This window comes from Danio aesculapii, chromosome 17 (genome assembly GCF_903798145.1).
Source record: "Danio aesculapii chromosome 17, fDanAes4.1, whole genome shotgun sequence".
Classification (NCBI taxonomy): domain Eukaryota; kingdom Metazoa; phylum Chordata; class Actinopteri; order Cypriniformes; family Danionidae; genus Danio; species Danio aesculapii.
Genome location: NC_079451.1, coordinates 7,966,357 through 7,988,558, shown reverse-complemented (window position 1 = coordinate 7,988,558; position 22,202 = coordinate 7,966,357). Strand labels below are relative to the sequence as shown.

At 34.5% G+C, this 22,202-nt stretch overlaps 1 protein-coding gene across 2 annotated transcripts in view; it reads left to right on the top strand.

Annotated features, from left to right (window-relative positions):
• crim1 (cysteine rich transmembrane BMP regulator 1 (chordin-like)) overlaps positions 1–22,202 on the top strand; it is a 313,308-nt gene that overhangs the window by 268,456 nt on the left and 22,650 nt on the right. Inside the window, exons 13-15 of one of the 2 annotated variants that reach the window (XM_056477345.1) lie at positions 1,177–1,398; positions 6,707–6,896; positions 11,097–11,220. In XM_056477345.1, coding sequence (XP_056333320.1) covers positions 1,177–1,398; positions 6,707–6,896; positions 11,097–11,193 — 509 coding nt within the window. In that variant the 3' untranslated portion in view covers positions 11,194–11,220. Of the gene's footprint in view, positions 1–1,176; positions 1,399–6,706; positions 6,897–11,096; positions 11,221–22,202 lie in introns of those variants that run through there. The other variant, XM_056477346.1, reaches the window with a different exon arrangement.

The following is a 22,202-nucleotide window of genomic DNA, read 5'->3' as shown; positions in this document are numbered from 1 at the left end:
TAATATGCTTCAAAATGCTTCAAAATATCAACTTTTGTGTTGACCAGAATAAATAAATAAATGAAAATAATAATAAAAAAATTAATTAATTAATTAAATAAAATAAATGAATAAATAAATTACAAAATAAATAATGAATTAAAATAATAATAAATAAACAGTAAATAAATAAATAAATAAATCAAAATAAATAAAATTTAATAAAAAATGATTAAAATAATAATAAATAAATAAATAAATAAAAATAAAATAGAAAAATAAAAATATATATAAATAAATAACATAAATAAATAAATAAAACTAATAATAAATAAATAATGAATAAATAAACAATTAAATTTAAAAAATAAATAAATTAACAAATAAAAAATAAATAAATTTAAAATTAAAAAATGAAAAATTCTAAATAAATAAATAAAATAATCAAACTAAATAAATAATAAATAAATAAAATAAAAAAATATCAAAAGTAAATAAATAAAATAAAGAAAGAAATACAATAAACAAAATAAATAAATAAATAAAAATGTATAAATAAATAAATTAATTAATAAAATAAACAAACTAAATAAATACAGAATAAATAAATTAAATTAAAAATTATGAAAAATAAATAAATAAAATAAACAAAATAAATTAGTTTTGAAACATAATTTTGGTGAGCAAATGGTTCCAGAATTATCTTTTTAAGTGAATTATGCCTATTAAGGTCCCATGAAGTGCTTTGAAATGTGTATTTTTAATTTGATATTTGACGTAAGATCTTACAGTAGCTCCTCCTCTTTTAAAAAACAGCCAATAGCATTTTGTTTTATTGCCGCTCCCCCAGTGAGAGTGGTTGAGCTCAAGCTCATCAAATTTGAAGCGTCTTGTAGGGGACAGAGAATGTCTGTTACTAGAGAGCATTTGATTGGTCACGATTTAATGAGAAACTCAAGTATGAGGGGACGTGAATAAAACCATTAATTTCTTTAGTGACAGATTACAAGCTTTAGATGTTCATATCAATTTTGTATTTCCTAAACATGAATTTTGTCATTGTTTTGGTGCACACTACCTTATAGATATCCTAAAAACAACCAATACTGATACTAACATCTAAAAAACTTTATTTTCATTTCATGGAACCTTTAACAACTCTATAGTAAATAAAGGCTGATGTGTGTCTTTCTCCAGATGATCCAGTCACCCCTCAGACACCAAGTAATGACAGCATGCCCAGCTACTGCAGAAATGAGGATGGCGATATCTTCCTGGCGGCCGAGTCCTGGAAGCCCAACGTCTGCTCCAGCTGTGTGTGTCTAGACGGAGCCATCAGCTGCTTCTCTGAGTCCTGCCCACCGGTCAACTGTGCTCGACCCGTACTCAGAAAGGGCCAGTGCTGTCCATACTGTCTAGGTATGTAAATGTGTCCCCATGATCCAACAACCGAATTAGCCCATCGATAAGCCCCACTCACTTAGTTACTGTTACTTATAGGCCTGTCACGATATCTGTTTTTTTTGTACAATGTATTGCTCCAAAATATATTGCGATAAGAATTATTATTGTCATTTTAAGACCGTTCTATGCCACTCATTATGCGGTATAAGGCCAGAATGACTATATAATATCATCACAAGGCAGGTACTCTCCCCCAAGAACACATAATATTTTATTCTTAAGAATATCTCACTTAATTATAATATTTTAAGAATTTAATAATTAGGCATTGGAATCAGAATGTGACAACGACAACGAAGTGAAAGATAAACCATAACAGAGTCTGCGATATCCACTACCCAGGGCTTGACCTTAACTTTTTTTATCACCAGCCACTGTGGCTAGTAGATTTCCAACATTACTAGCCACTTGCCATTGTCACTAGCCACAATTTTGTTGTTTTGAATATATATTTTATATGAATAAATGTGATATTCATTCATTCATTTTCTTTTCGGCTTAGTCCCTTTATTAATCCGGGGTCGCCACAGCGGAATGAACCGCCAACTTATCCAGCATATGTTTTACGCAGCGAATGCCCTTCCAGCTGCAACCCATCTCTGGGAAACATCCATACACTCTTGCATTTACACACATACACTACGGACAATTTAGCCAACCCAATTCACCTATACCACATGTCTTTGGACTGTGGGGGAAACCGGAGCACCCGGAGGAAACCCACGCGAACACAGGGAGAACATGCAAACTCCGCACAGAAACGCCAACTGACCCAGCCGAGGCTCGAACCAGCGACCTTCTTGCTGTACTACCTACTTCACCAAGTACCTACTACTTGATTTAGATTTTGTGTTATGTCCACATGCCTCCTCATTCAATTCACTTTTTGTGTGTGCTGTGTATGAGCTTGCTCACTGTGCTTGAGCAAATGGTTTGTGTCGCATTGCAATTAGTTTTTTATTTAACATGACTTTTTAGGGCTCAAAATTAAGGATTTACCAAATTTATCTCTGACCACACCAAAAGAAATAGTTGTTTCTTAGCCACACATTTTAAATGTGTCAAAACAAGCAAATATAGCTGCATACATGCACTTTTTATTCAACAAAACCTTTCTTTTTTTAAAAATTGACATTTAAAAAGATCTATTGTCATGTATTTAACATATGCACAGTAATCTGTCCAGGCTAAAGGTCCCAGATCAGCAGTTACTACACATAAATGGAGTTAATCTCATATTAAAGCAATGTTATTGTAAAGGTTGATAATTAAACTATATTAACAAAAATAAATGTAAGCAAAAGAAAGCAGGTAAAAACATACCTTAAGTGATAATGAAAGGATGATAACGTGCACACGGTTAATGTTAGGCCTGTTAATAATCTGTTCAGAGAATAATTCAAATGAAAGCAGTGACTGCTGCTGCTTACAATAGGATATATATTTTGTTTTCCAATCTTGAGCTCTTGAAAGCAGCAGGACTGTGGGTGCACGATCATCGCTTTTTGTCTAGTCTATTTCAAAGAGAACCGATCGCACCAGTTGCGTTTCCACTACAGTTTCACGCAAGTAAACTGAAGCGCGTGCGCGATTTTTAACAGTCGCCCGCATCACATCACCTGTCCATCCTCTCAAAAGGTATTCACCTGCTTTCTTATTTTTGTCAGTTGTGCTGCTTCTCGATTCTGAGATCACATTTGCACGCATATTGGGCCATCCCTTATTGTCACACCCTGCTTTAAGAAAACTACGATTTAAAATTATTTCCAACCAGCCAAAGTGGCTAGTGGAAGCGGCTGTATTACCCGCCAGAGCTGAGATCTACCCGCCATTTGGCTGGGTTGGTGGGTCTTAATGTCAAGCCCTGCCTCTACCACAGCAGTTCCCAACAGGGGAATCCCCGCCCACAAGGGGGCCTTAGCATGCTCTGTGGGCGGGTTGTGTCATATTTTTAAAAATATTTTAGCAGTGGACAATTAGGGGAACGTTCATGTTGCCTTAGTTCATTTTATCCCCTGGCTGAAAAACAATGTCAAAAAATGGTGAGACTATGTTTACTTCCACAAATAAACATAGTCTCACTGATTCACCTTCAGCAGCCTATTAGTAATTACCCAAGCAACACTGGAAACACGAAATTCAGGAAATACCAAGATAGTTACCTGAACTATGGTTTTATTCCATTTTCTCGAAAAACTTTTACAATATTGTACACAGTAGCTGTAAAACCCACTGCGATGAAAAGGAATACCATTGCAGAAACTTTGATTTTGCCATGTGCAACAAAGATTGGTCAAGGAATTATTTGGAAAAGATAAATCAAAACAACTGGCCAAGATACCATTATAAAATATTATGTTCAAACATTCACATCGCAACATTGTCAGAAGACGAGAGGGATCAGCTTCGTGATATGCGTCTTGCCCTGAGATCTCTCCACGTATTGACCAAATTATTACTCACTGCCAGCAGCGGTCCTCACACTGATTGATAAAGCATAACTAATAACATGCGAGCAGTAAATTGTAATTATTTTTTCCCCTTTATACACCAGTGTGATACTGATATTTATTATTGAATTTCAAATAGGGCTAATTTAAAGATCAAAAGCTTACGTTTTTCAGTTACAAATGGCCTACTGATGTTTTTGCTTTTGTATTTTACATTAGGCAATTATTTGTGCATAAACATATCTAGATATAGTAATAAACATACCGCTAGGTTGAAAGCAACATTTTTGTCATCCTTACTGCAAACGAGTGATAATATCATAAAATGTGGAGGGGAAACTGGGGTCTCAGTTAAAAAATGGGTGGGAACCACTGCTCTACCAGATCTATTTTCAGTTGTCAGACATCCAAATGAAAATATACTATAGTAATTCATAGTAAATACTAAAGTGTTTTTAACCATACTGACACTGACAGGTCCAATAGAGATAGAGATGTTACACAATCAGCTAAAATGTTGTTGTTGTTTTTATGTATGGGCGATGTATATTACATCACCAAAAGTCATGTCCATGTGTTGTGCAATACATTGATATATTGATTATTGTGACAGGTCTAGTTGCTTACTTAGTCAAACAAATACAGTTGTTAACCATCTTAAAATGTCAGCTGTCATTGTGAAAACCTTGTCCCAGAATGATTTTGATACATTTTGAAAACAGAAGGATGACAGGAAGCATTTAGGGGGGACTTTGGGGGATATACGGTATCAAAGATTTTAAAGTTGCCATAGATTGAACTTTTGAAAATACATAGACATCGCTGAATAATAAGAGCTTAGTACATGGAAATGACATAGTGTACAGTGAGCCTCAAATGCCATTGTTTCCCCAATCTCATGTAGATCCTGTCAGTATAAAATTCTGGTGAAAAACAAGCCAGTCAGACAAAACACAGACTCATGAATCACACAGGATTATTAATATGCACACCCCACGTAGAATTTGATTGGCTGCAATGTTTCCCCAGTGAGATTACAACAATATTTAAATACGATGCAAGATATATGGTTTATTATTATATTACTATTATACAGGATATTATTAAACCACAGGATACCTATAGTATATATTATTACATAAGTTTATTCAGTGTCATCCTAAAGAAGCATAAGGTCTGTTCATTTGTATCCTTTGATAGTTTAATGTGTATATTGGGAAATTTGCTGCATATTTTTGTAATGAGGTAACAAATGCAAGCAAATTGCTGAATATTATTTGTTTAATGCACATTTATGCATCCGGTCATATCATTCAGCAGTTCCTGGGATTTTTTCTAGAGTGAAAAAACAGCACTAAACTTATGTATATAACTGATTTGTTAAGACAGAGGTTGATGTTAGGTCCTGTCTGTGTTTTTATATAAGTTAATGTTATGTTTAACCAACACAATACATCTCAGTCTGCCCCTTTTGTTGAGTATAATTATAATGTAGCCTATAGTTCATCCACAACTCTCTAAGGTTACAAGGTTAACTAGGATTAGGCATAAAGATAGCTCACTCACTCTTTCTAGCTAAAATAGAAAAACACTGCTCTACCACTTTAGTTTTTCAACAAGCATCCTATGGCATCTTTAAAATAAATATTGAGGATAACAAGATTAATTTGGAAGCAAGGGTTTACAGATCACAATGCAAGCAAGATAAGCATCAGGGTATGGTCGTTATGGTCACAGATCAAAACTTCCAGGATCAACACTATTTATGTATAGCAGGGTAAGATTGAACTATACATTATTCAGATTAATATGGATGGCACTGATAGGTGCAGGTTTGCTAATCTTATTTTGAGCTGGCTAACTTAACTGAGGTTAAGGCTTTGTTAACACATAAAAATTACATAGAACATTGACGTTAGCAGAGTTAAATACGTACATATGCTGTTGTTGAATAATCAGGGTGTCCACTGGGTCTTAAACACTCTTAAAATTTCTTAAAATTAAAAAAAAAAATGATTTTAGGCCTTAAAAATTATTAAATTCACGGAAATATTGTTGTAGGTCTTAAATCATTTTAAACCGGTCACCATTTAAAGCTACCTAATAGGACTAACACCCATCCAATCACAAACAATAAATCTTAATCAAAGATTTAACAAATGTTTTATTCATTAATTATATTTTCCAATATGGTTTGATTATTTTTCTTATATAAACATTTGTTTAAAGTCTTTAAATCAAGCACAATTAAAAATCTATTTATTATAAAGCCAGTGTGAAATTGTATTCATAATAGTCTTAAACCCTGATATTGATATGGTTGAATATGTTGTCTTTTTCTGCTGTGGAAAATTAATAAAATAAATGATTTCCCATCCTCAGGATACCAGAAATCAGTGTTATAAGTACCCCAGGTATATTGTTTTAAACTTTTTAGTGCAGTGTTTCTCAACCATGTCCCTGGAGGACCACCAGCTCTGCACATTTCCATGTCTCCTTCACCAAACACACCTGAATCAGATCATTAGCAGAAACTGAAAGACCTGTAATGGGTGTGTGACAGACAAGAGAGACATCCAAAACATGCAATGTTGGTGGTCCTCCAGGAACATGGTTGAGAAACACTGTTTTAGTGGATTAAACCCCTATCAAACTAATCTTAGAATGTTTCTCTTTGGCACTAAAACCTAAAACCCCCTTGCAAATAATACTCCACTGGTTCATATGCATTTTAGGGGAGGAGCTTACTGATAGGTCAATTGAGTTGCCTTATGATATGACTGACTAGAGTGTTTCTCATACCTCCTCACCAGATGCTACGCCAAGGGCTGTGTGTCATTTCAACGGGAAGACATACATGGACGAGGAGCGATGGGACATTGACAGCTGCACTCACTGCTTACTGCCTGCAAGGCCAGACCCTGTGTTCGACTGTCAGCTGTCCTGCTTTACCCTGCCATCAGCCGCTCACTGTGGAGGGCAGCTGCTGCCCCATGTGTCCAGGTCAGGGCTTATGCGATGCGTGTTCACATTGAGATTAGATCAGATGATCAGAGTAGAACAGATTGAAGGACGGGACGGTCAATCTGTGTGGTAAACACATTGCTGGTTTACAGTACAGTGCCCTCCAAAAAGGCTTATTTTGAGTTTCATTGCCGAGACAAAATATTTAACCAGGAGGCTGCGTACATAATGCTCGACCTCTCCCAGATTTAGTCAGCTTTGTAATTTAAAGGGTTAGTTCACCCAAATAAAAATTCTGTTGTAAATAACTAGTTTGTTTTTCAGATTGTTCACTTTCAAATGCAATCTAAAAACAACCAAATATCAATGTCTTAGGATGTTGCAGTTTGACGTTGCGTCGACCACTATGACGTCTATCAGACGTTGGATCTTGGTTGCCATACCCTACAAATAAATTTCGGTATTTGACATCAATATGACATTGGCTTAAGATGTTGGCTCAACGTTGGATTTTGATCACTTTCCCACACAATCTAAAATCAACCTAATATCAACGTTACTTAACATCATTATTGGACTTAAAAAGCAATTTTGTCCTTAGACGCTGACTAGACATCGAATTTGGTTACCTGACATCACAACCTAAATCTAACCTAATATTAAGGTCTTATGACGTTGTGGGCCTGCTGGGTTGGAAGACAAATGAAGGCTTTCAAATAAGCTGTCTGATGCTTCATAGACAGCAACAGAGACATTAAAAGTCTTGAAAATGAACCAAAAACACCATCAAAACCTTCCATGTGACTTTAGTAGTTCGACTGTGATCATACAAGCTCAAAGAACAGTTTAGCACAAAAAAAACTGTAAAATTTACTTTGTTTACCTTTGTCTTCTCTTCGTCATCAGTTCATCGGGTGTGTGTTTACTATGGGCAATACAACATATTGTCAATAGACTCAGCAGCGCAATTGTAAATATTCTCATATTGCCAGATCTGATGCCAAAAACAGGCAAAACAAAGCACAAAAAGAATTCTTATAGATTCCAGTTGAATCACTGAAGTCATATTATTCCTGGGTCCCAATTCACATACTAATCCGTCCTAATAGTATTCAAATATGGAATTAGTATGTCCCAAATCGTAGTATGTTAAAAAGAGTATGCCAAAGGTTCCCGGATGGTTTACTATTTCCAAAGATTTGAAGTGTAGAAGCATCCATACTCTTAACCGCTAATATTTCCCACAATACAATGCGTGTTGGACGTGAATTTGATTTGAACTACAAACTCGGGTCAAAAGTGTAAATAAACTACAAACATGTTGAACCGGCAAGACCAACCGTCAAGTGCAGAGGCTTCTGTAAAGTTGTTTGAATGATTATGATTAATATCTTATCAACTGGAATATATTTTCCATGTACTGGAATTGTTATTTCATATGCAACAACAATGTGGCCTTATATCAAGATATCTTTAGACATTAACGTCTGAATGCATAATTATCTAACGACCTGAGGAGATTTCTCTGCACGAAAGACTCACGAATGGCAGATTAACCTGTTGCTGATTCTCAAATAAAGTAGTTAATTAAATATGAAAGAAATGTGCAAGATGTATCGGGATGATTGACAAGGGACGTTACTAAGCAACATAACGATCTGTTAACGAGGCAGCAGTATGTCCTAAGCTTGCATACTCTTCTGTTGCACACTCAAAAGCATATACTTTTCCTTCACGAAAAGAAGTACATACTTTTTGGGCGTTGTATAAGTATGCGAATTGGGACGCAGCATTAATGTCAATGTTTTTGGTTCCTCTTCTGGACTTTGAACATCTCGGGACCATTGCTGTCTGAGAGAGCTCCCGAATTTCATCTAAAATATCTTGTTTTGTGGTACGATGATGAACAAAGGTCTCAAGAGGTTTGAATGACATGATACCGAGAAATTCGTAAGAACAATTTTCATTTTGGGGGTGAACTAACTTTTTAACAAAGGTGTTCTTGCTTGAAATTCTTCCTGTGCTGTCCTTCTTTCTTTAATGCGATGCAGTTCATGCATTTTTCATATTCATGAATTTAAGCATGGCTTAAGTATCCAACTACATTTAGGATTCTTATGTGTTATGCCTTATGATACTTTAAGGCATAACATATACTTTGATTCTTATGCCAGATACTTTAAGCAGAACTGAACTCTTGTTGCCCTGTAGTTAAGCTAAGTTTAACTAAAAGTTTCAAAGAATTAACCCCTTCGGACCCGGTGTCCATTCAGTGGAAATCACATGTCAGCCCGTGTTTTTTGTGATTCCTAAGCATTTACTCTAATTCAAAGGCAGTAAGGCTCGGCATGTTGTAATTTGAAGAAAAATCCATTACACTGAAAAGCAGCATGACATCACTTCACTCCAGACACAGACATAAGCCACATTTACAATGTTTTTAATCAGATTTATTGATATGTTTGCCAATATTTCATAGATTGTATGAAAAAAGAAGGATTGCCCTTACTAATTAAAGTTTAAAATCCTTTGTAACATTGCAAGTTTAGATCAAGATTTTTTCAATATGTCTGTCCATTAGGATGGACATAGATTCAAGATCTGTCACTGAAATTACTGCTGATTAAATTTTTTTTATATATAAAAAAAACTATATCATTGCTGAAACATTTTTGTTATCAAGTTTTGATGCATCACTTGCTTTAGTTCAAATCTTGGACAGTTTTACCTATTAAAGTTTATTAAAATATAATGACAACAGAACATGGGTTGCTCTACAAATATATGTTTTTATATGGCAAGAAGAAAAACCAAAAAGTACACTTATTTAAAAATACAGATGTTTTTTTTTTAGATTTAGCCCGCTCCACAATTGACACATTACTGCCTGGATAGTTTCTGTCCTCTTCTTATGCTAAAAAGTTGATAATGGTCCGGCATTCCTCACCATTATCACAAATAAAGCCTAGAAAAACAGGGCATCAGTATATTGTAAACCGATAGGTTCAAATATTCCTTTCCAGTTATCAAAGAAATAATTGTTCCTTAATTATAGTTTTGTAACTATTAAATTGTTTTTAATTCAACAATTTTCTAATGAAAAACATATTTCAGTAATTGTGGGTCTCCACTTTTGCCATGGCCTCTTTTGTCTTTAACAAACTTATCCCTCAGGTTTTTCCAAACTTTTACAAAACTGTCTTTCCCACGGCTGTGCAATTTCTAGCCAAGAATTATTGGTCATCTGGTTATCTCTATGATCATGGATCATGAAGATGTCTGAACAGTCATACTGTTTCAGGCAAAATCTCTTCAAAGTGTTTCATATTCTACTCAATGAATTGCAGCACTGTGCACACTGTTCGCTCGAGTCTTAAATAAAAAAAAATAATAATGCGCTCCGCCAGCCGAAATCATGTCGTGCGCATCCAAATCGAACCTCCGCAAACACAGCGATGACATCACACTCGCCACAAAACTCAAGCGAAGTATTTTGCAAGTATAAACCAGGTTTTGATAATGAGTTAATGTTAGTTTTCAGGGTAAACTATCCCTTTAATCCTGCTTCATTTCCTAATTCTATGCTCTTTTTTTCCCTTTATGAACTAAACAGGATGAAAACAACTAGAGCCTTCTTCACAATGAATAAATACCAGTATCTCTAATTCAAGCACCCTGCATTTGCTGTCTGTATTTTGTCTCTCTCCCGTTTTTCACACACTCTCTCCCTCTCTTAATCTGCTTGTCTCTCTCATCTCTGTCTGGCTCTCATAAAGCAGTGTTTACTTAGAACATTCTCTCTAATTGAATGGGTCTTTCGTCTAAATACGGACTCGTTGAGATGAATCATTTAAAAGGATTGATTAAGTCGGAGTTGGACAGAGGCTAAATTAGCTCTCTTTGCATTTGGGAGATAATGTCATTGATCACGGCCTTCTTTATTGCTGTGTCACTTGGCTTGAGATCAATGAGGGGGTTGAGAGTAGTGTCGTGTGCATTCTGGGTAATCACTCACCCTTCGGTGCTTTCTCCCACTCCAAGACCGCAGCTCTGAAGATGAGCTTTTAATTAGCCGACGACCCGCAATTTCACACTGACCCCATTCCGCTTGTTCTGAAAGGAGCACTTCGCAACTCTCCTCTTAATGTAGTTACACTTTATATGGTGTACTTTTCTCTCACACGCTCTTCTCTCTCTCTCTCTCATTGTGCTTCTGTGTCTGTGATGTTATAATTACAGAGAGTTACGCTCCTACGAATGTGCCCATCGAGAAGACGGACCAACGAGGAGACAAGTCCAGACATCAACCAGCCTGGCCCACTCACAGCGAAAATGATATTATGCCACAGTTTAGAGGTACGTTTGGGAGTACAACACAAATATTTATTGTTACTGTTCATATATACAGTTGAGGTCTGAATTATTAGCCCTCCTGAATTATTACCCACTCTGTATATTCCCCCGCTAATTTCTGTTTAACGGAGAGAAGATTTTTTCAGCACATTTCTAAACATAATAGTTATAATAACTTATTTCTAATAACTGATTTATTTTATCTTTGCCATGATGACAGTAAATAATATTGACTAAATATTTTCAAGATACTAGTATGCAGCTTAAAATGCAATTTAAAGGCTGAGGGTGCTTTCACCACTTAGGGCTCTATTTTGATGATCTATGCGCAAAGTCCAAAGCGCAGGGCGGAAACACATTAAGGACGTGTCAGAATCCACTTTTGCTATTTTAAGGATGGAAAAATCAGCTTTGCGCCGTGGCGCATGGTCTAACAGGGTTGAGCTTATTCTCTTAATGAGTTATAGATGTGTTTTGAGAATAAACAGAGTCTCATCTCCCACATCCCTTTAAGAGCCAGTTGCGCCGCTATAGCGGACATATTTGCTATTTACATGGTGGACTTTGTAAGTGGAAAAACTGAACCTTCACTCAAGAGGAAAACAGTTAAACAGAGCATCTACAGTGCCAGAATGAGAGATGAGCCTCTTAATTTTTTACTTTCGCTTTCACTCTAGTGGATAGGAAACTTCTTGTACGCACAGATATCTATTACCCTACATAATTAATTTTGTTTGTCAAGCACAAATATTTGTTTTCAAAACTATTTCTAAATTCAGTTCTAATTTCCAGCAAATATATGGAGTTATATCCATATACACCTGCTATGACCCATATGGTCTAAAACTGACAGGTGGACAAATCTAAACTTGTTTTTTTAAAGAACAAAATATAAATATGCATATGATAAATAATACTGCTATAATATAAAAGCAAATTATGAAGTAATATAATCTATAATTATAATTTTTTAATATTTTAATCCTTTAATTCTTTTTTATTTGTAAAGATATTTGTGTATTGCTGTACATCCTGTGTGTATTAAGCAATGTGTAAGCGAGGCGCACAACTTACGTGCTCTGCGCTGGACAATAGACCAGCTTTGATCTGATCTATTGAACAGTCTATTAAGTTCCTCAAAATGGCAATGCGCCTCAGCAATGCGCCTCAACACGCCTCCTTTTTAGACCAGAACGCCTATGGGTATTACAATTTCTACTATTACTACTACTACTAGTGTGTGAAAAAATAACACACAGTTTTTCAAAAATATTGAAATGCTTTATTTCAATTACATTTTAAGTTTCAGATACTTAAGCATTTTTATCCGTTAATTAATCGGCTATGATGTGCACATTTGTATCAACAACAATTAAGAGTGATAATGAAACGGATAAAACACATGACACAGGACATAAAACAACAACATTATTGTGTTAGAGCTTAAATGAACTTTATAACGCAAAAAACAACATTATGTACGCATAATAATACAGCTCTTCTGTGTCAGTTAATTTAGTTGACTGTTGAAATTTTAACCCAACTGGTTGAGTATTAAATAAATAACCCAATAAACGTTAAAAATAACCAACAAAGCACCAAATATTTAACCCAACTAGTAAGTTATTATTAAATAATTCCAAAACACAGGGTTGACAGGTATGCTTTAGTCATAAAGCAAGGCTGCATTTATCTGTTGCAAAACATGCAAGAATTGAAGTATAAATTAAAAATACATTTTCTGTATGGATATATTATTTTCATGAGATTTTTTATTTGTTTTGGGACAGCTTAAATGTTTTATGTTCAATCCACTTAAATTTGTAAAAACCAATAAGTTAACTTAATTCCTTCATGTTGTCCCAACACAAATCGATTGTGTGGAACCCAGCATTTAAAAAATGTAAACATCAGTGGAACACAAGCAAAACTTGACAGCATCAGCCTCATTTTGTCCACTTACAATTACATTTGACTTTGGAAGTAATTTAATAAAGGACACCACATGGCAGTGAACTTGGACCTGGAACCATTTAAATTAAGGCCCAATCCCAATTCTACCCCTTAGCCCTTCCCCTTACCCCTACCCCTCGTTTTGCGCATTCATATCAAGGGGTAGGGGTGTCCAAATTCTCTTTAGCTTGAAGGGCTAAGGGGAAGAGGTGAAATAGCCCTTTGAACGAAGATTTTTCAGGACCACACTTGAAACCAAGGGGTAAGAAAATTTCCCAGAATACACCAGCCACAGCTGCACCCGGAATTAAGGAGATACACAAATTAGTATTTTTTATATTTCATTATTACAAATTTTTACAACAAACAAGCTTATGTTTTAATATATCTATAACCGCGTTCATGTTTTACCGTCATGCTTTAAAAAATTTCACGATCTATAATCCATAATAATAACTCCTGTATAGCAGTCCCACAACATACTGACATTCGAATACCCTGTCAGAAAAGTCTAGTCACTGGAAACATCTGAAAAACAAATATAAACCAACATCCAGCATGCTGTAGAGCTGAACAGTGCAGAGGCTTACTTATATCCAAAGATATTTCAAGTTGAAAAAAATCTGTATTTTTGAAAGTAATTAAGACAGCAGAAGTCATTTAATCTTTGCCGACATTTATTGTTTTGAAATATTTGAAATGTTGAGAAAAATAGATATACCATGTTTTTTACCCAGATTATTTAAAAAAAAGAACATATTTTAGAGGCAGTATTAAAATACTGTCATATCGTGAAATGTATTATTTTTACGCGAGGTTATCATACCGTCAGAACTTTACCGGCCCATGCCTACTGAGCACCAATAATAATTTCTAATAATTAAGAGTAATATACAGTTGATGTCTGAATTTTTAACTCCCCCAGAGTTATTCAGCCCCCCTTGTTTATTTTTTTTCCCCCATTCTGTTTTTACGGAGAAAGATATTTTTTTCAAGACATACAGCTTAAGAGACATGTAAGGCTTAACTAGGTTAATTAGGTTAACTAGGCAGGATAGGGTTATTAGGCAAGTTATTGTAGAACAGTGGTTGTTTCTGTAGGACTATTGAAAAATAATATAGCTTAAAGGGGCTAATAATATTGACTTAAAATGGTTTTAAGAAAAGTTTTAAAAGAAAAATATTCTAGCCGAAATAAAACAAATAAGACTTTCTCCAGAAGAACAAAATATTATCAGACATACTGTGAAAATTTCATTGCTCTGTTGAACATCATTTAGGAAATATTTAAAAAGAAAAAAAAATCAAAGGGGGGTTTGATAATTCTGAGTTAAACTGTATATATCTTATAATAATGGTGAACAGAAGAATTAAAACTTAAGACTTAAAACACTCCAATTACTCACTGGCAATGCTTATATGATCTCTTTAGAACAGTGAAAAGTAGCATGTCTTTTTAAGTTAAAACTCTGATTTTCTTTCTTAGAAGAGTCCAGTTTCCCATAAGCCTGAGCTGAGCGAGGCGTCAGTGTGTTTGGCTCCAGGAGGAGAGTATTTCGTGGAAGGAGAGACGTGGAACATCGATTCCTGCACTCAATGTACCTGCCACAGCGGCCGGAGTGCTATGTGAGACCGAGGTTTGCCCGCCTCTTCTCTGCAACAGCCCAATCAGAACACAGGACTCCTGCTGCCCACACTGTCCAGGTGCGGTGTCCAACCAAAACATCTATTCTCCCTCAAATCAAAAGACAATTTTTTGAGTGTCAGTATAAATATGTTGGTGTTAAAGTCATCTATAAAGGGTTGTTCACACCAAGCACGACAACTATAAAGATTGAGCTCTAAAAATCATTCTGAATGTATAGCAACACTCAAAAAATGACTTTTTTTGCTTGTTCAAACCACTGATTTAAAATGAGTTGATACTAACGTTCTAATAGTTTTGGATTTTCATGAGTTTTAGTTTTTATTTTCATTTTGACTTTTTGTTTCCAGATTTCAGTTTTAATTCGATTTTAGAGGCAGATTTACTAGTTTTTATTAGTTTCTATTTTTTGAAATTGCTTAGTTTGTTTAGTTTTTATTAGTTTCAGTATTAGTTTTAGTTTTTTTGTTTGCTGTTCGTTTTTTTTATAATTTAGGATATTTGTTAGGTGCAAGATTCAGAAGCATCAGAATAAATATTGTATAATAAAAACTCAACCAAAGATGGACTACAATTTTTGACACAAGAACACTACCATCTACCATTATCATCTACCCATCCTCAAATTCAAATACAGCCCACAAGATAGCTTCCTTAAGTAAAATATATGATGGGAAGTTCGGATCTTTAACGCGAACTAGATCTTTTGTTTCAATCTTTCCAAGTTTGGAAGCTTCCAAATTGGGTTTACCCGAGCTGCAGTTTAGTTCAATCACAGCAGGCTGTCATGGACTGTACTTTTTGTGTTCGGTTCACTGAATCACGCATGCACAGTATTATCGGTTCACCGCATGTCAAATCTGTTATCTGTGTTTACTGTTCTAATAACTGAATAACTCAGTATATATTGGTATATTTCGATTCAAAGGAGGATATTGGACATGTTATAAAGTAAATAGTTTGTGTGAATAAGTTCTTAACGTTACTGGAGACGCGAATCATTTCTAATAATTCAGTTCGATTTAGTGAATTAGTGAACGCTTAGATGATTAGGTTAAAAATAAGGATTCGTTCATGAGGTATACAGTCTGTATTAAACACATTCACAAAGACAAAAACGAAAGACGTTTTTGCTATAATTCATTTTAGTTTCAGTTCGTTTTGTATGTACACAATACAGTTTCAGTTAGTTCAAGTTTTAAAAACAAAATCGTTTTTATTTTTATTTCAGTTAACGAAAATGTTTTTTTTAACAGTTTTTAACAACTGTTAGGTTTTTTTTGGGACAATGTAATTGTTCTATGTTCAATTCGCCTAAATTTGTAATAATGATTAAATTAACTTAATTGATTTGTGTTGGGACAACATGAAGGAATTATGTGGAACCCAACGCTATTTACAGTGAACTGCAGAGTTCATACCAAACTATAATGGTAAAGATGTAGAGAAATTATATCTTTGGGATCACTTTCAGACTTTTCCCAGCTAATAAACGACTAAACTCTGCTTGACTAGATGATGATTAAGATATGATTAGATCAGGGGCGCCAGCACCTATTAAGGCGTGCACTCGAGTAAGTTATGATGACGATTTTTATGTTTACTAGAGTAAATCTGATTATTGGGCGTGTGTCCTAAAAGGTTGAATACCCCTGGATTAAATTATGATTAAGATAATGACTATGATGGAAACAATTGGTTACACGCTGTGAAATACCGTGGTAAAGTTAGTTTGACGTTTGACGTTCATTAGACATTCTGTTTCAAACCAGTTATATTCTTTGCTCCTGTTATAGTTTGAGCCAAAACTACATCAGAGACTTAAATATGTGCCCTTTATGTTGCACAAGGCTTAATTTCTTGATTTAAAAAATATATATATTATAATAATATTTAGACAATAATAGTCTAATATTTATAGAATAATATTTAGACAATTTTAGAGTTGGTTTGATTTCTTATATGCTGAAAATATGGATTCAGTACTGTATATAAAAACAACAGAGCTAACTGTAAAAATCAAAGCTTGTGCATCATAGAGAATAATATTCAGACACTTTTACAGTTGATTTGATTTCTTCATCTCAAATTGTGTTAGAGTTTAAATGATTATTACATTTTTTACATTAAAAGTTATTTTGAAAATATTATAAAATAGATAAAGAGCTAATTTAAAAAAAACAGAGTCTTGTGCAATAACCAGGATGTTTTTCTGAACATTTTGGTCCTGGTTTTGTTATAAAATTTCATATGATTGAATTGTTTAATTTATTCATATGGTTAATTTGTTATTTTTTAATCGGGAAATTAAGCTTTGTGCAACATAAAGGGCACATATTTATGTCTATCTAAAGTAGTTTTGGCTCAAACTATAACAGGGCCAAAGAATTTCAAACATCAAACTAACTTTACCACGGTATGGGACTGAGTGATTTAAAAAATACATAGAACCTCAGGTATCAATTGCTAGTATTGGCATCTTCGTTTTGTCTCCTTTACAAATGCTGAGGAAAATAATGCATGTATTTATGCCACTACTACACTGTATAATTATTGATTACACAAGCTGGATTCACTGGTCAAAACACACAGTGGGCACCTTCAGGTTAGAATGGGTAATGCCAAATGAAAAGCATGAACTAAAAATAAACAGATTATTATCATTTGTCAACGTGGGCGCAAATATATTTATCGATATAATTATATTTATAGTTATAATGCTTGGTTTTAAGCTGGCGTGTTCCAAACCAGGACAAAACTCTCATTTAGAAGATATAAGCATTTAACACTTTTCACTTCTGCCAATAAGAATCAACTATTTTTTGACCAATCAAATGATTTCTAGTACATAAAATCTTCAGCCTCTAGAAGACATGAATGAAATCAATCACATACTAACAGCATTCATACTGAGGGTTCACCAAAACTTGAAGGCATCAGAAAATATAAAGTTGGCACAGGGCTGTTGTGAACTACTCCATTTTGTTAATATTAATAAGAATGAAAGGAGGAACCCTACACAGTCAGAATACAGGCAACTAAGACGTTCAAAACTACACTTTTTCTATATGGTCAATGGTACAAAATGCACTACTTAATATATTGTAGGTAATAAATGATTCAGATGGTGTAAATTCTTATTATTGGGGTGAATGAAATCTAGTTATGCTGGCTTGAGAAAGCCAACATACTGTCATACTACATAAACTCAATATTCTTCCTCTTCCTCTTAGACTATTTTAAGAATGCATCTCCTCCTAAAACCACCAAACTCACTCTAAACCTCCAAACTATACTGAATTATGTTGCTATATCTTTTCCAATTGATTGGTTTTCCAAACACTGTCCCAGAAAATTCAGATAAATCCCATTGACTTAAAATTGGACCGAACTTTGTGACCTCATAACTTTGTGCCAGACTGTCATGCAGACTTAAGGTTGAGCTCATTTAACACAGACTACCGATCTGCCAATCACTGATGACCTTTCAACTTTCTAGTCACACCCTAGCAACCACTTACGGCACCCTAGCAACTGTCCAATAGACTTCCATTGTAAAAAAATGCCATTGACTTAACATTAGACATACTCACAACATACCAATTCGTGCTAACAACTATACTAGATACAATATATACTAGAGTATCATACTAGAAACATACTAACAAACATACTAATCATACTAGCTAATTCAATGCTAATTCATACTATAAACATACTTGCTATGTGCTAATTCATATAAAATTCATGCTAACAACATGTTTATGCTAGTACCATGCTAACAAAATGCAAATTTGTGCTTGAAACATGCTAACAACATGCTGATTCGTTCTAGAACCATGCTAATTTATGTTAGTAACTGCCTAGCAACTACTCAGAACACCTTAGTAACCACCTAGCAACAACCTAGCAACACCTAAGCAACCACCTAGCAATGCCCTAGCAGCCACCTTGCAACACCTTAGCAACCACCTAGCAACACCTTAGCGTCCACCTACTAACACCTTAGCAACCAATCAGAACACCCTAGCAACACCTTAGCAACGACCTAGAACACCTTAGCAACCGCCCAGCAACACCTTAGCAACTACCTAGCAATGCCTTAGCAACCACTCAAAACAATTTAACGACTGCCTAGCAATGCCTTAGCAAGCACTTAGAACACCCTAGCAACCACCAAGCAACGCCTTAGCAACCACTCAGAACACCCTAGCTCTTGCCTAGCAACATCTTAGCAACCACATAAAACACCCTAGCAACCACCTATCAACGCCTTAGTAACCACCTGAAACACCCTAGCAACCACCTAGCAATTCCTTAGCAACCACCTTGAACATCATAGCAACCACCTAGCAATACCTTAGCAACCCATCAGAGCACCCTAGCAACGCCTTAGCAACTACTTAGAACACCCTAACAACGCCTTAGCAACCACTCAAAACACCTTAACAACCGCCTAGCAACATCTTAGCAATCACCTAGAAAACCCTAGCAACCAACTAGCAATGCCTTAGCAACCACTCAGAACAACCAAGCAACTGCCTAGCAACCACCTAGCAACGCCTCTGCAACCTAGCAACCGCCTAGCAACACCTTATCATCCAGTCAAAACACCCTAGCAATGCCTTAGCAACTGCCTAGCAACCACTCAGAACACCCTAGCAACCGTCTAGATATCCTAAGGAACCATTCAGAACACCCTAGCAACCATTACGAACATCCTAGCAACCACTTAGCAACACCTTAGCAACCACTTTGAACCCCCTATCAACTGCCTAACTAGAATCATGCCAATCCATACTAGAAACATGCTAAGATATATGCACTGTACGTATCTATCTATGCCAACTGCTTCAAGCTACTTCAGGTAATTAAAATTTAAAACTATTTCAAATTTTCAGACTAGGCTTTCTCAAGACACCATAAAGTTTGTCTACGAACTTTTCTAGTTTCACATAAATGTCACACCAACTTTAGCTCAAAGACTTAAGCTGTGACTTACATGAAATGCTATTGGCTGTTTTAAAAAGGGGAGGAGCTTCTCAATATCTCCCACCTTCAAGCTTCAGTTGAAATTACATTGCACATCTGAACAAAGTTGCGCATTTCAAGGCACTTCAGGAGACCTTTCAGTTTCAAAGCTGACAAAAAGAGGTCATGGAAAGTAGCTGTGATATTTGGATGTTGTACAAGTAGAATCAAGGGAGCCGCAAAGGCTTTATTTATTTAAAAGTTACATTATTGTGAGAACTTTTGGAGCGTAGAGGCATGTGACACCTATGAAGGGAGGAAAGTTAACTAAAAGTGACTGTGCATAATGCATGCGTTTGGTGGAAATGATGAATACTGCATGACTCAGGAGTGCGTGATCAACACTCGGAGCTGAAGATGACAAAGGAAATATAACGGATGCACATTTCAAAGGATGTTTCAGCAAACTTTCTTTTGCTGTTGAAAATGTTCCCAACAATCAAGTTTCTAAATGAAACGAGGGAGAGATGTAGATTTGTTTCAAGCTCAGATTGTTTGAGCTTGAGTCATTTGTGTTTTAGTCAAAGTAGGTTGTCAGTTAGAGGTTTAGTTGGAAGTTCAACTTTTTTTGTGTTTTAAAAAGGGGTAGTTCAAAAATTACAATTCTGTCTCTAAGAATTTCTGTCTTCTGCTCAAGACTGAATATATTTTAAAAAAATTTTATCTGGTTCACCTTAACTTCCATAGTATTTTTTTGTTCTCCATAGTCTGAAAGTAAACAAGAACCAGCAGTTGCTTAATATGCTTCAAAATGCTTCAAAATATCAACTTTTGTGTTGACCAGAATAAATAAATAAATGAAAATAATAATAAAAAAATTAATTAATTAATTAAATAAAATAAATGAATAAATAAATTACAAAATAAATAATGAATTAAAATAATAATAAATAAACAGTAAATAAATAAATAAATAAATCAAAATAAATAAAATTTAATAAAAAATGATTAAAATAATAATAAATAAATAAATAAATAAAAATAAAATAGAAAATAAAAATATATATAAATAAATAACATAAATAAATAAATAAAACTAATAATAAATAAATAATGAATAAATAAACAATTAAATTTAAAAAATAAATAAATTAACAAATAAAAAATAAATAAATTTAAAATTAAAAAATGAAAAATTCTAAATAAATAAATAAAATAATCAAACTAAATAAATAATAAATAAATAAAATAAAAAAATATCAAAAGTAAATAAATAAAATAAAGAAAGAAATACAATAAACAAAATAAATAAATAAAATAAAAATGTATAAATAAATAAATTAATTAATAAAATAAACAAACTAAATAAATACAGAATAAATAAATTAAATTAAAAATTATGAAAAATAAATAAATAAAATAAACAAAATAAATTAGTTTTGAAACATAATTTTGGTGAGCAAATGGTTCCAGAATTATCTTTTTAAGTGAATTATGCCTATTAAGGTCCCATGAAGTGCTTTGAAATGTGTATTTTTAATTTGATATTTGACGTAAGATCTTACAGTAGCTCCTCCTCTTTTAAAAAACAGCCAATAGCATTTTGTTTTATTGCCGCTCCCCCAGTGAGAGTGGTTGAGCTCAAGCTCATCAAATTTGAAGCGTCTTGTAGGGGACAGAGAATGTCTGTTACTAGAGAGCATTTGATTGGTCACGATTTAATGAGAAACTCAAGTATGAGGGGACGTGAATAAAACCATTAATTTCTTTAGTGACAGATTACAAGCTTTAGATGTTCATATCAATTTTGTATTTCCTAAACATGAATTTTGTCATTGTTTTGGTGCACACTACCTTATAGATATCCTAAAAACAACCAATACTGATACTAACATCTAAAAAACTTTATTTTCATTTCATGGAACCTTTAACAACTCTATAGTAAATAAAGGCTGATGTGTGTCTTTCTCCAGATGATCCAGTCACCCCTCAGACACCAAGTAATGACAGCATGCCCAGCTACTGCAGAAATGAGGATGGCGATATCTTCCTGGCGGCCGAGTCCTGGAAGCCCAACGTCTGCTCCAGCTGTGTGTGTCTAGACGGAGCCATCAGCTGCTTCTCTGAGTCCTGCCCACCGGTCAACTGTGCTCGACCCGTACTCAGAAAGGGCCAGTGCTGTCCATACTGTCTAGGTATGTAAATGTGTCCCCATGATCCAACAACCGAATTAGCCCATCGATAAGCCCCACTCACTTAGTTACTGTTACTTATAGGCCTGTCACGATATCTGTTTTTTTTGTACAATGTATTGCTCCAAAATATATTGCGATAAGAATTATTATTGTCATTTTAAGACCGTTCTATGCCACTCATTATGCGGTATAAGGCCAGAATGACTATATAATATCATCACAAGGCAG